The following is a 15,756-nucleotide window of genomic DNA, read 5'->3' on the forward strand; positions in this document are numbered from 1 at the left end:
AGCGCAATGCACGTCGGGTAATTTACCCGACGGAGCATGCGCAGTACGTCCGGCGCGGGAGCGCGCCTAATTTAAATGGGACTCGCCCATTTGAATAGGAACGCCTTGCGCCGGACGGATTTAAGTTACAGCGCCGCAAAATTCCAGGTAAGTGCTTTGTGGATCGGCACCTAACTTGGGAATTTTGCGGCGGAGTAACTTAAATCAGAAAAGTTACGTTGCGCCAAGGCTTTGTGGATAACCCCCGAGATTCTTGAGAAAGGATATGATTTAAATTTAGAAATACCATACTAGTTACCTCCACAATAGGTATAAAACTCTTCCGTGAAAGGGAATTTAAAAAGACACGTGACCATTCACTAAAATTTGAAGAGAAGCCGTTTAACCTTAAACTGCTTAGAGGGTTCTTTACTGTAAGAGCAGTAAGGATGTGGAATTCTCATCCACAGGCAGGGGTTTCAGCAGGGAGCATAGATGATTTAAAAAAGACATTAGATAAGCACCCGAATGACCACAACCTACAGGGATATACAATGTAATACTGACATAAAAGCACACACACAGGTTAGACTTGATGGACTTTTGTCTTTTTTCAACCTCACCTACTATGTAACATTTTAGCATGCACAAAAGGAAGGTGATAGAAGAAAATTCTGAGATACTTTGCTTACAATATCATCGGATATGTCTCGTAGACCTCGTACTACCAGAATACATATGAGTGGTATCACAATGATGTGCGCAGGCTGGGTAGAAATCTGCGGGATGCACTGTAAAAAATGTAAATGTATAAAGTGAAAAATGCAGCCACGTATAACAGGATACAACAAACTTTTTACGTGATTCATTGGGGTAGGTTTACTAAAGCTGGAACACTCAGAATTTGGTGCAGCTGTGCATGGTAGCCAATCAGCTTCTATCTTCAGCTTGTTCAATTAAGCTTTGGCAATAAAATCTGAAAGCTGATTGGTTCCTATGCAGAAGTGAGCCTGATTTTGCACCCTCCAATTTTAGTTAGTGTCGCATAAGGCCCTATATGCGTTTGTCGCCCAAAAAGAAGCTTCTACTCTTTTTTAGGCAACAAGCTACGTGCAATTTGTGAAGGTGGAAGGTGCCGTTTGCCATGATACTAGGGATATTTGGGGTGCCATTGAAGGCACATGATTAGGGATCAGGGGCAGAATTGTAGTGAAGATGTGAACAGGGCCTAAGGGCTAGGGTTTATCGAAAAGTAGATCCACTCTTTTGCACTGCTAGACTGGTCCTTGAGGACTTTTCTCCGCTATGTTCTTGGACTCCAAGGTTTTCTGACTTCATTAAGACAGAGGCAATGTCCATAACTCTGAACTGGATGTGACCCTTTAAGGAAAAGTCCACAGCCAGAGCAAGGGGGGGGTCGCTTTATGGCAGCGGAGCAGAGAATTGGGTAAGTAAAAAATCTTTTTATTGAGGTGTGCATTACATTGCAACGTTTGCATTTTATCACACATCAATCGCTTCTTCTTACAAAATGCTGCTGCTCCTGTATGCGCTGGAAGTGGCAAAATGTTAACTTGCTGTTAGTCGATGAAACAGCAAACTCAATTTTCTTTTTTGTAATTTTCTAATAACAGTATCCATCCATCTATCCATCCATCCTGGGTAATAACCATGGTTCTCTCTATAGATACCATAAAAGGTGCCATTAAGGGGCAGGTCAAGTGTTATTTGTAGGATTACCAGATAAAAATAAAGGACGTAGTGCCACAATGCACACATGTGAATGGGCCCTCAGTGTTTGTTTTTAGATTTAGATCTGTATGTATTGCACAATTTAACTGTCACAAGTAGAGTATGAGTTGGTTGCATCACTTGGGTAGATCATAGAGTGTAGCTAGCCAAGGTACAAGCTTAGGCTTATTATGTGAGACTTTTTTCAGGTATGTTTGTTTTGTTTTGTAAGTTATACAATGCTTGGGCTTACCTGTAAAAGAATCACCAACGTAAAGTAAATTACATGGGCCTGATGGTACTGCTCATAAAGGTTCAGAGGTATAAAATTCAGTAGATTGTACTTGGAGGTTTTAATCGAATTGTCCTGTGTGGGAAGAAAAAACAATAAAACGTGAGACTGGCTAATTCTTTTTTCCATTCAACGGGTTACAGTTTAACTCTTATGCCCTGTACACATGATCGGTTCATCCGATGAAAACGGTCTGATGGATTTTTTCATCAGATATCCGATGAAGCTGACTTTCATCAGTCTTGCCTACAAACCATCAGTTAAAAAAACGATTGTGTCCAACGCGGTGACGTAAAACACAACGACGTGCTGAGAAAAATGAAGTTCAATGCTTCCGAGCATGCGTCGACTTGATTCTGAGCATGCGTTGATTTTTAACCAATGGATTTCCCCACAGACGATCGTTTTTTTCTATCGTTTTTTTAACCATCAGATAATTTTAAAACAGGTTCTAAGTTTTTTCACCGATGGGAAAAAAACTGATGGGGACCATACACGATCGGTTCATCAGACGAACCGATCGTGTGTACGCGGCATTACAGTTTAAATCCTAGCAGTATTGAAAATAACAAGTTGTGTCCAAGAGTAGACTTATGCCGCATACACACCATCACTTTATGTGATGAAAAAAAACGACATTTTCTGTGAAGTAAAAAATGACGTTTTTGAAACTTCAATTTTCAAAGACGAAGTTGCCTACACACCATCGTTTTTCTCACAATGTTCTAGCAAAGCGAGGTTACGTTCCACCACGTTTTTCCATTGAAGCTTGCTTCATAAGTAGCTTCTGGGCATGCGCGGATGAAAAAACGTCGTTTTAAACGACGTTTTTGCTACACACGGTCAATTTCTGTGAAGTAAAAGTTGACGTTTTGAAAAACGACACATAAAATTGAAGCATGCTTCAATTTTTTTTGGTCGTTTTTTAGAAGACATAAAACGACGTTTTCCCCCACACACGGTCAATTAAAGTGACGTTTTTAAAAACGTCATTTTTTTTCATCACATAAAGTGATGGTGTGTACGCGGCATAACACTAGCACTATTAACTAGTGCCAGGCGCAATTAAGGATGTGTACTGTGAGTGTTCTGAATCCTGATTGGGACCGGTTAATTGTATCACCCTGAAGACCACTCGAAGAGGTGCTCCTGGGTGCGGTTCACTTGCAATCCGGTATGGGTTGCTGCAGTATGATAGCAAACCGTACTAGAACTTAGTTCCCGCCTTATGTAACCATGTAATGAAACAAGGATTGCTGGTCTGATTAGCAAAGTAGTGTGCCCGGGAACACTTCCTTACAATTCAATGTGGGTGCAAACCAGCAGGGGAAGGGGGAGAATCAAAAACGGGAACGGTTCAGTTTAACCACTTAAGCCCCGGACCAATATGCAGCCTAAAGACCCAAGGTGTTTTTACAGTTCGGGACTGCGTCGCTTTAACAGACAATTGCGCGGTCGTGCGACGTGGCTCCCAAACAAAATTGGCGTCCTTTTTTCCCCACAAATAGAGCTTTCTTTTGGTGGTATTTGATCACATCTGCGGTTTTTAGTTTTTGCGCTATAAACAAAAATAGAGCGACAATTTTGAAAAAAAAGCAATATTTTTTACTTTTTGCTGTAATAAATATCCCCCAAAAACATATATAAAAACATTTTTTTTCCTCAGTTTAGGCCGATACGTATTCTTCTACCTATTTTTAGTAAAAAAAATCGCAATAAGCGTTTATCGATTGGTTTGCGCAAAATTTATAGTGTTTACAAAATAGGGGATAGTTTTATTGCATTTTTATTTTTTATTTTTTTTTTACTACTAATGGCGGCGATCAGCAATTTTTTTCGTGACTGCGACATTATGGCGGACACTTCGGACAATTTTGACACATTTTTGGGACCATTGTCATTTTCACAGCAAAAAATGCATTTAAATTGCATTCTTTATTGTGAAAATGACAGTTGCAGTTTGGGAGTTAACCACAGGTGGCGCTGTAGGAGTTAGGGTTCACCTAGTATGTGTTTACAACTGTTTGGGGGTGTGGCTGTAGGAATGACGTCATCGATCGTGTCTTCCCTATAAAGGGAATGACGCGATCGATGCGCCGCCATAGTGAAGGACGGGGAAGCCGTGTTTACACACGGCTCTCCTCGTTCTTCAGCTCCGGGGAGCGATCGCGACGGAGCGGCTATAAACAAATAGCCGCGCCGTGGTCCCGGATCGCTCCCCGAGCGGACCCGACCGCCGCATGTAGCGGGGGGGGTCCCGATCGGACCCCCCACCCGCTAATAGGCGAGGACGTACCCATACGCCCATGTGCCTGTACGTGCCATATTGTGGACGTATATGTACATGGGCTGGTCCTTAAGTGGTTAACAGGCCTGAGTGTGAGTACACACTTAATATAGTACTGTATGCATTACATTTGGTAGTATTTGTTGGTTAGAAGTGTGTTAAACTGTCTGCAACACAAACTGTTACATTTGCATGACTGATCATTGTACAAGCTGTGGTTGAGTGAGTCTTGTTTGGCTGGAAAATAAAGCAAACAGCATTTCTTGATCTTTTTTTAGCCTTCTAACAGTATGCTAAATCTCAGGGCACCTCAGTCTAAAATGAAAGTAAAAACCTACATATTACTTGTACTCAATGGGAAACTTGAGCCTGAGACCACTACGCCACAATCACCTTCTTGGAATTAACTTTGCATCAAAAGTCCCCCCATACATCTGAGGCCCTCCATACATCAGAGGACTCCCATCACATCGGAGTACCCCCAACACATCAGGGTCCCCCCTGGATCACAGAGTCCCCTCATCCATCTCTAATCTAGGGCAAACCGAGCCTGGGCAAAACACTTTATTTTTTAGACACTGTATTTAATGTGCATTGTCTGCACCATGGCTACCAGAAAGAAAGCCTGCTGAATCTAGTAAAACTATCTCAACAGTGTACCCATCATTATACCAGCTTAGCAAAACGGTTTATTTCCTAAAGCTGAATTTCAAGCATGACAATTTTTTAAATTTAGATTGATCCAGCTTGGACCAATGTAAGTATGTATATGCCATACCTTTAAGATCCTGGTAGAAACTGAAAATCACTGTAGTAGGCACCACTACTACGGTGATCGCTACTAAATCCCAGGTCCCGTGCTGAGCTGTTGCCCTTCTGCTTACTGAACACAGGAAGTTGCTTGGCAGTTTGATTCAAAGTTCAAGCAACTATGACAGTTATCATTCACAGCATGCATTTTGGAGACAGTTAAATTGATGGATTCAGCTTTAACAGTTTAATAATTTTTTTAGCAAAAGTATGCATTTGACTACTTTTAAAGAAGTATTGGCATATCCGTGTTCGTTTTCCACAACTTGAATCAACAAGCAGCCACTTTTCAGTAGAAACGTATCACTTTAAAAAAAAAATATTAAGCCTCGTACACGCGCGGTATTCTCTGCAAAAAACAGCAAGAAAACTGGTGGCAGAGCTTTCTTGCCAAGTAAACCGTGCGTGTGTACGAGGCTTTGAGGTTTCTCGTCAAGAAAACTGCCCATAATCTAGACCAGAAAAATAGAGAACCTGCTCTCTATTTTCTCGTCGTGATTCTCGGCAGTGTTTTCCTGCCGAGAAACCCAAACGTCTGTATACTTACCTGTCACCGTGGAAACCTGTGCATGCTCGAAATGACTTCAATGCATGCACGGTAGCTTTCAAGGCATAGGTAGGGTGAAGCAAGATGGCAGCGACGGAATCAAATGTGACAAGCGCATGCTCGTCATAGTCGATGACGTCACCGTGTTCATGCCATTCAAAAGAACGGCGGTTCTTTTGAATAGTACGTCTGTACACTCGGCCGGCAAGAGAATCTTGCCAGGAATCTCGTCAGGAAAAACAACGTTTTTTTCCTGACGAGAATCTGTGTCATGTGTACAGGGCTTAAAGGAACACTAAAGGTACAATTATTATTTTTTTTAAATAACATACATGTTATACTTACCTCCACTGTGCAGATCGTTTTGCACAGAGTGACCCGGATCCGTGTCTTCTGGGGTCCCTCGGCGGCTGTCTCGGCTCCTCCTCGCAAAAGCTTTCCACGTTCATGCGAGCTCCCTCGCATGGTGGAAAGCTTTTGCGAGCGCGCTCCCGTGATACAGCAGCGGCCATAGCCGCCGACTGTATCACTCGGCCCCGCCCCCCGGCGCGCCGCGTCATCCGCTGTGATTGACAGCAGCGCCAGCCAATGGCTGCGCTGCTATCAAACCGCCCAGCCTAGCCAATCAACGGCCAGGCTGGGAACCGAGCAGGATGACAAGCACGCGCCCGGGACTTTCGAACGGTGAGGTAGGTAAAACGGGGGCTCGGGGGGGGGGGGGGGGCGGTGCTGTCAGATGTTTTTTTACCTTAATGCATAGGATGCATTAAGGTAAAAAAACTTTTACCTTTACAACTCCTTTAAGGCCTGTTTTTGGAATCAATACATTTCTAAATAGCAGAATAAATATTTATGTTTCAGTGATCCACTGATTAAGGGCTCTGCCTATTACACAATGTGAAAATACTCTTCTGGTCTTATGCCATACTGAATCATCAAATCATTGTGCAATCGCTAGGATTAATTTTGAAAAACAATTTTTTTGATGTTTGCCCATACTTTTACTGTCAGGCTCTTGTAACAAATGGTGGAAACGTGTATATTTATAGAATGTAATTGGAGAAGTATTTTAGGCTGGGTACACACTGATACGACAAGACAGTCATCCGACTTTCATCCTACTTTGCTCTGCGACATCAGTCCTACATCGGTCCTACGTTCATGCGACTTTTATGAACAGGATACTACTTTGATCAGACTTTGTGATAGTCTGACTTGTTCCTTGACCAATCAAAACAATCCCAGTGCGAGAAAAATTATTTTTACTGCTGCTGTAATCACCATGTCGGATGTCACAAGTCGGATGGTTAGGACAAGGATCCTACTTTGATCCGACTTCATTGATATTCAATGGGCTGAAGTAGGATCAAAGTCGGACAAAAGTAGTACAGGGAGCATTTTCAAAGTCGGACCGACTTGTGTCGGACCAGTTAAGACAGCTCTCATAGGGAAACATTAATTTTCACACGTCATGCGACATGAGCTCCCAATGTCGGAGCGTTTGTCGGACAAGTGTGAACCCAGGCTGAAACACATATTAGGCTGAAACTAATTTAATGATGATGATGATAAAGCTCCTTTGGTAGTTTGTCCTGTTTTTCGCACGTACAAAAAGAACTATGCAACTTAAAATCACTTAAGTACCATATGATATATGAATATGTCATGGTCTTTAAGTCAGTGGTGTATTTAGGTTTTGTGCTGCCCTAGGCCTGACTAAACTCACGCACCCCCTAGTTTAAATATGACCCACCCCTTCCTGTCAAGGCCACATCCCTTCCTTTTTAAGACTCGCCCTGTCATCTTCATGGGAGGAAGACAGAGGGATGCTGTGGGAGAACGACAGAGTGACGCAGTGGGAAGAGGACAGAGGGACGCCGTGGGAAAAGCACAGAGGAACGCTGTGGGAAGAGGACAGAGGGACACCGTGGGTGACTCTAGTCAGTAGTGTTGCAAGTCTGTACCCTGGCAGTGGCTTGGTCTTTCTCTCTCTCTGGTGGTGTGGGTGCAACGTGACTCTCTCTCTGGTGGTGCAGTTACAGTATGGCTCCCTCTCTGGTGGTGCGGTTACAGCGTGTCTCCCTCTCTGGTGGTGTGGTTACAGCATGGCTCCCTCTCTGGTGGTGCAGGTACAATGTGGCTCTCTCTCTGGTGGTGTGGTCACAGTGTGGCTCTCTCTCTGGTGGTGTGGTTACAGCATGGCTGCCTCTCTGGTGGTGCGGTTACAGAGTGGCTCTCTCTCTGGTGGTGCGGTTAGAGCGTAACTCCCTCTCTGGTGGTGCGGTTAGAGCGTAACTCCCTCTCTGGTGGTGCGGTTACAGCGTAGCTCTCTCTCTGGTGGTGTGGGTACAGCGTGGCTCTTTCTCTAGTGGTGCGGGTACAACGTGGCTTTCTCTCTGGTGGTGCGGTTACAGCGTTGCTCCCTCCCTGGTGGTGCGGGAACAACTTGGCTCCCTCTCTGGTGGTGTGAATGTGAGGGTACATCTTGGCTCCCTCTCTGGTGGTGCAGGTACAACGTGGCTATCTCTCTGGTGGTGCAGGTACAACGTGGCTCCCTCTCTGGTGGTGTGGGTACAACATGGCTCCCACTCTGGCCTCCCCCTGCACAGTAATCATTTTTTCTCTTCTGTAGCACTCTGCTTTTTTCTCAGTTCCAAGTTCTCTCTCTGCTGTGGCCAATGGAGAGGAAATCCAAGCAGGCAGGAAGCCAAGCGGCGCTTTGGGGAACCTGATTTGAGTCGCTCTCTCTCTTCTCCTGTTCAGCTGACAGGAAAAAGGAGGGGGCGAGCGGTGGAGATACACAGACACTGTGAAGCTCTCCTCTCCCTGTCAGAGTCGCTGCCAAGCAGATCACCCCTTTGCCGATGGGAGGGGGCTGACTGCACTCACTACAACTGCTTCCTGGTGTCCCCCGGGTGCATCCCCCCCCCCATAGATGTAATCCCTTGATGGTAGCCCTGCATGTGGGAGCCAGGAGAAGGACGACGGTGCTTTTTTCCTGCGGGGGGGGTGCCCCCCCCCCACAAAGTGCAGCCCTAGGCCTGGGCCTTGTCGGCCTAGGCAAAAATACAGCATTGCTTCAAGTTGTTATAAAAAGATCACTGCAGCAGTATCTATAATCTTGGTAATGTTGTTTTTGGCCAGCCATCAGCTTTCATGTATTATTTCCATTATTTCAATAGGACTGAAAGGGTTCATATGAACACTTGAATTGCTTTTTATGCACTTCTAGGGTGGACATTTATTTTAACTAGTATCTGTAGGCTTCTTTGAAAAAAAAACAAAAACACTTTAACAATATTCACGTTATAGTTTATTTTGTTTATTTCTTTTAAGTGCAAATAAAAGGCGTAGCCCTTCATACGCTCATAATATCAGTTAAAATAACCTTAAAGTGTTTGTGAAGGTAAAACATTTTCTGATATAGTTCCGTCTGACATAGAACAGTAAGCTCCCCAGTGGATGATTTTTATAAAAATATGCAGTATATTAGCTTACTTTAGATCGCCGTTCAGTGCTGAGCTGACTGCCCGCTGGTCTCCTCTCCCGATGCAATAGCTGCAGGGGGAGGTGCTGGAAAACCCCCTGCTGAGACAAGGAGACTGGCAAGCAGTCACGTGAGCACCGAACGGCGCTCTGAAATAAGCTATTATACTGCATAGTTGTACTATAAAAATAGTCATTCCATTGTTCAAAATGATGGGGCCCCATATAGCCTTTTCCCCCAATCCCCAAGGGATTGGCCCCCTGGGGGACTTCATAATAGACACATGCGCAGTTTGGGATCAGGTCTGGTGAGGTCATCCTCTGATCTTAGCAGACACTCTCCATCTTCCGAAAATGGAAAGAGTATGACACAACTGCAAACCTGGATACACACGAAGGGGGAGTGCACCAGCGCATTGGAACCATCTGTTGGAACACAGGGAAACAGGAGCGAGGTACGCACACCCCTCGAGGAACAACATTAACGCTGGTCAGCGGCTTTAACGCTCGACACTGCCAGAGATACTTAGTGCCAGTGAGAGGCACTTTTTCTTGTAAGTGCACTGTTTTTATTATTTTAATAAATAAGTCATTTTATATACTACACTATGATGAGCCCCTTGTTTTTGAGGCCATAAGGAAATCTTGCAAGAGGGAGAAGGAGGACATACTCAGTGGCGGTCAGAAAAGAAACCATTTTGGGGCCTTTTATAATTCGTGGTCTGGTGAGTGTTCATTTTAGCCATTGGTGATGGTGGCACATGTTTGTCAGGTGGAAGAGAGAGCTGCACTATTCATTTCGTGTAAGAAGGAATACCAGTACTGAACCCCTCCCTCCTTATCCTATTGGAATCCATCGCTCAATTGCAAAATTGTTTGCTGTTCCATGATTGGACTTTCAAGTGCTGTTTGCACACACACTAGCTATTTATGGGACTTTGAAATTTAATACATAAAAAAAAAATCCCGGAATTTATATTAAGAACACTATTCAGTGGGAATATTTCCATCATAGGAGCCAAACGTGCAGTGACCTTGTCCTTTTATGTCCTATGTTGATAATTAACCACTGTCTACACTTTTAGTATTCGTTTATATTACATTTTTGTGTTTATAACATTTATTTATTTACTCAATATTTTTTTGGTATAACGTGATAGACCCACGTATGTTTATCCACATGGTATATCAATTATGTCGTTGTACTTGATATAGCACTTTATTCATGGTTGTTTGTGCACTAATTTAGTTCACAGTCAAATAGCACTTTATGATATTGCACTTTCTAGATCAGCGCAGTAACAATTGTTTTCTATACACAACTGCAAACCTACCAAGACATGGCCGTCCACCTGAAATGACAGGTCGGGCAAAGAGAGCATTCATCAGAGAAGCAGCCAAGAGAACCATGGTAACTCTGGAGGAACTGCAGAGATCCACAGCTAAGGTGGGATAATCTGTCCACTCCACAAATCTGGCCTTTATGAAAGAGTGGCAAGGAGAAAGCCATTGTTGAAAGAAAGCCATAAGAAGTCCCATTTGTAGTTTGCGAGAAACCATGTGGGGGACACAGCAAACATGTGAAAGAATGTGCTCTGGTCAGATGAGACCAAAATTATTTTTTTTTGCCTAAAAGCAAAACACTATGTGGGGCGGAAAACGAACACTGCACATAACCTTGAACACACCATCCCCACCGTGAAACGTGGTGGTGGGAGGATCATGTTGTGAGGATGCTTTTCTTCTGCCAGGGACACAGAAGCTAGTCAGAGTTGATGTGAAGATGGATGGAGCCAAATACAGGGTCTTAAGATTGCAAAAGACTTGAGACTGGAGCGGAGGTTCAACTTCCAGCAGGACAACGACCCTGAACATACATCCAGAGCTACAATGGAATGGTTTAGATCAAAGCATATTCATGTGTTAGAATGGCCCAATCCAGACCTAATTCTAATTGAGAATCTGTGGCAAGACTTGAAAATTGATGCTCTCAGACACAGTTCTCCATCCAATCTGACAGATTTTGAGCTATTTTGCAAAGAAGAATGAGCAAAAAAAAGTGGGAAACTAGTAGAGACATCCCCAAAAAGACTTGCAGCTGTAATTGCAGCGAAAGGTGGTTCTACAAAGTATTGACTGAGGGGGCTGAATACTAAAATCGCGCCATACTTTTCACATATTTATTTGTAAAAAAAAAAAAAAATTATTTATAATTTTCCTTCCACTCCACAATTATGTGCCACTTTGTGTTGGTCTATCACATACAATCCCAATAAGATACATTTACCTTTTTGGTTGTAACATGACAAAATGTGGAAAATTTCAAGGGGTATGAATACATTTTCAAGGCACTGTATTCCGTTAATCTTTTGGGAGATGATATTTTTTGATATGGGTACTTATGTTTTCCACTTTGATCTCTGCTCTAGGATTTTCAGGGGAGCTATTCTTCTATTTGCCCATATTGTATGGTTTAATGGTTAGTGAGAGAAGTTCAGAGGTTTTCTGTCATCATATTGCTTACACCTTTTGGAGCCACACAGATGTGTATGGGCCATGACTTATGAGGTAAGATATATAGATGGCTTTTCTCGGAACACATGTTGATCTCTGGATGCACCTGTTTGATTGTGACACATTTACCTGTTCATGCACTTTTTGCATATACTTTATGCTACAGTAATTTATAACATCTATAAGTGGAACAAATTAGAATATAGCTACTGATTAGAGGGGGCTGGTGCTGGGGGGGGGGCGCAAACAAACCACCCGACCACCTTGCAGGTTGTACTTACGCCGTTAGGCTCTCAATCGGCACCAATGCAGAGCACTGAGAGATCTGGGTGACCATCTCCCGAGTTCCGTATCTTCCTGTACATCCCCCCCCCCCCTGCCCAGCCAATATGATCGCTTCTCCTCTCGGCCATTCGCGTTCCTTCCACTTCCTGATTGGATGGGAGGAGAAGCAGGAAGACAATAGCGAATATTAATTCGCTAATGTCACACAACTGGGTGGGCTTGAGGAGCAGTGCTCTGTGCCCTGAGCCCACCCTTTTTTAAACAAATTAGAGCCTCGTGCTCTAATTACGTGCTTCAAAAAAACAAACAAAAAAACAAACATTTGAATCCATGCGTCCGCCGCACCCTGCATTACGGCCCGCCACTGCTACTGATTAAACCATCAGTTATATTATAGAGGTGAGCTCTATGTGGCAGTATAGTGACCATGCACTATACTTACCTGAATTTATATTCCTATTTTTGCAGACCCATATATTATGGCAGCCTTTTACTTTAAAGAGGCCTGACTCAGACTGTGAATTCTTGGGTTTCTAAGGAATTAGTGGTGCATATAAATATATATTTTTTGTTTTCATCACATTTTATTTATTCGTTCATCAGTGATTAAATAACGGCATATGAATTTTATCACGCAGACATTGTCCTCTTTTACATATTGCTCCCACATCCGCCAGGGGAGGGGGTCATTGATCCTGGTGCTACCCTGTGCGTTGGTCCAATTGGGATAGCCAGGTAAGCCAACTTCTCTTCTTCAGTAGTATTATGTGTATTAGATATTGAACAATGGCATGTCGATCTTTATACTACATTGTTGTGTGTGTATTATGTTATGTCATATCTGTTGTTTTGGCAGGCGATTTATTCTCTCGAATACTCCTGAGGAAGCGGTAGAGCCACGAAACATGTTAAGAAGAACTGGATTGTATCATCTGATCCATGGTGCTCCTTAGTGCCATTCCATGAGACCCCTTTCACACTGGGGCCGCCTGTGTGTTAGCTGTAAAGCGACGCTCATTTTAACAACCCAGTAGCGGCCTAGGAAAGTGTTAAAAACACTCGTGTTGCTGCGATTTCTAAACGCATTTCAGGCACCTTGGAAATGCTGTGTCAGGGAAATAGGCGCATCCCTGTGCGTAATGGTGCAGGGTTGGAAAACCTGCATAGGCAAAAGCACTGTCAGGGAACCAACAGCAGGAGAAAGGCTTTAGGACCCAGCATCTCTGGCAGGAGAAGGACCTTAGGACCCAGTATCTCTGGTAGGAGAGGGACTTTAGGACCCAGTATCTCTACCAGCAGGTCACATGGGCCTATATAAGGAAGTCTGTTAGTGTCTGCATTTGCTGGTTTATCTTCAGCTCCCCCTGTGTTCCTGTGTCCTGAATTTCCTGTTGATCTGATCTCCTGTGTACCGACCCGGCTAGTTCTGACCCGCTCTTCCTGATCCACTGGCTCGACCCTTGGCTTGCATCTGACCTCCTTCTGTCTGCTCCCTGCATCTGACCCCGGCTTGTTTACTGGACTCTGTTTATCCTGCTTCCTGTACTAAGACTCTGCTCACCCCTGGTCTTTCTGGTTACGGACGGTCTTCCGGTGAATGATCCTTGGCTCCTGGCTCCTGGCTCAAGCTTCCAGCTGCTCCACTGGTCTCTGTCTCCCGGACCTCTCAAGCACGTTTGTCTTCAGCATCCAGGCACCCGTGCTTCTGTGGGCACCACACCTGCTGTGTCACCTTCAGTGGTGTGCTGCACTCGGCCGCAAGGGGAGCCCTCCCAGCATCTCGGCCTCCTACCAAGTCCCTGTTACGCTGCCCATTCATTGCAATGGGCAGGAGCGTTTGGGAGCACTTCCAAACCGCCCCAAAGATGCTCCTTGCAGGACTTTTTCTAATGTCCCTCGAGCGCACCGCCCCAGTGTGAAAGCACTCTGGCTTTCACATTCGGGTGGCATGGGAGGCAGTTTTCGGGTGCTTTACATGTGCTATTTCTAGTCCAGTTTTGAGAGAAATATCAATGTGACTGTTTTCTTGGGCATGATATCTGTTTACATTTTATATACTTTTTGTAACGCAAATAAATATATTGTTTTTAAAACTTATAGGCCCGGATTCACATACATCGGCGCATATTTATGCCGGCGTAGCGTATCTAATAGAGAGGCAAGCACTGGATTCACAAAGCACTTGCTCCCACTTGCTCTTAAAGATACGCTGGGTTTCCTCGGCATAAGCCGGCGTAGGTGGAAGTGGGCGTGAGCCATGCTAATGAGGCGTGATCCCATGCAAATGATGGGCCAAGCGTCATAGAAGTACTTAAAACGAACGGCGCATGCACCGTCCCGTGGACGCATCCCAGTGCGCATGCTCACAATCACGTCGGAACTACTCCCTAAGATACGACGGATCACTGCCTACGACGTGAACATAACCTACGCCCAGCCCTATTCACGTACTACGTAAACGACGTAAAATACGACGGCTGTGTTCCCTGGTCCATACCTTAGCATACGTTGCACCTCATATATGGGGAATAACTTTACGCCGGACGTACGACTTACGCAAAGCACGTATATTATGCGCCGGGCGCAAGTACGTTCGTGAATCAGCGTATCTCCCTCATTTGCATATGTGCATAGAAAATCAATGGGAGCGGCAAATGCGCCCAGCGTAAATATGCGCCCACGATACGACGGCGTAGGCAAGTTACGTCGGTCGTAGGAAGCCTATTTTCAGGCATATCTTAGTATGTGGGTCGGCGCATAGATACGACGGCGCACATTTGTACTTACGTCGGCGTATCTTGAGATACGTTGGCATAAGTGCTTTGTGAATCCGGGCCATAGTGTCTATTGTGGTATCATAAAAAAACATAGGCCCAGATTCACGTAGCACTAACGCCGACGTATCTCGAGATACGCCGCGTAAGTGTCAATGTGCGCCATCGTATCTATGCGCCGTGCCTATAGAACTAGATACGCCTGAAAATAGGCTTCCTCAGACCGACGTAACTTTCCTACGCCGGCGTATCTTGGGCGCATATTTACGCTGGCCGCCTCATTGCAAATATGCAGATGAGGGAGATACGGCGATTCACGAACGTAGTTGCGCCCGGCGCATTATATACGCGGTTTGCGTAAGGCTTACGTCTGGCGTATAGTTATTCCCCATCTATGAGGAGCAACTCATGCAAAGGTATGGACCAGGGAACAGCCGTCGTATTTTACGTAGTTTACGTAGTAGTATGTGAATAGGGCTGGGCGTAGGTTACGTTCATGATGTGGCATTGAGCCGTCGTATCTTAGGGAGTATATTCGACGTGATTATGAGCATGCGCACTGGGCTACGTCCATGGGATGGCGCATGCGCCGTTCGTTCGGCCCATCATTTGCATGGGGTCTTGCTTCATTTAAATGGATCACGCCCACTTCCACCTACTTTGAATTAGGCCGGCTTACGCCTACGATTTTACGTTACGCCGGCGCAATGTTGGGAGCAAGTGCTTTGTGAATACCGTGCTCGCATCTCTGTGTTACGTCGGCGTAGCACATATGAGATGCGCTACGCCGGCAGAAATATGCGTCGATGTATGTGAATCCGGGCCAATATGTCTCAATTATTTTTGTCCATAGTCTTTAATATATAAATAAAAAAAGAAGCAGCAGTTGTAAAAAAAAAAACACAAAATAAATAACACAGCTTCAACTTCAGTCTTGATTACATCAATTGACAAATTCAGGTAGATTGAGGACATGATAAAACTGGAACAAGGCTCAAACAGTGTGTGCTTTATTAATAGAAGACCAACATGTTTATTGCCAGAAATAACT

The 15,756-nt window shown here is 44.5% G+C and overlaps 1 protein-coding gene across 1 annotated transcript in view; it reads right to left on the reverse strand.

The window, feature by feature from the left end:
• Positions 1 to 491: 491 nt before the first annotated feature.
• Positions 492 to 15,756, reverse strand: part of LOC120930872 (phospholipid-transporting ATPase IK-like) — a 71,778-nt gene continuing 56,513 nt past the window's right edge. The window contains exons 4-6 of the mRNA XM_040342024.1: positions 1,964 to 2,077; positions 672 to 770; positions 492 to 518 (exon numbers count right to left, since the gene is read on the reverse strand). Coding sequence (XP_040197958.1) covers positions 492 to 518; positions 672 to 770; positions 1,964 to 2,077 — 240 coding nt within the window. The remainder of the gene's footprint in view (positions 519 to 671; positions 771 to 1,963; positions 2,078 to 15,756) is intronic.

The sequence above is a fragment of the Rana temporaria genome, chromosome 1 (genome assembly GCF_905171775.1).
Source record: "Rana temporaria chromosome 1, aRanTem1.1, whole genome shotgun sequence".
NCBI classification, from domain to species: Eukaryota; Metazoa; Chordata; class Amphibia; order Anura; family Ranidae; genus Rana; species Rana temporaria.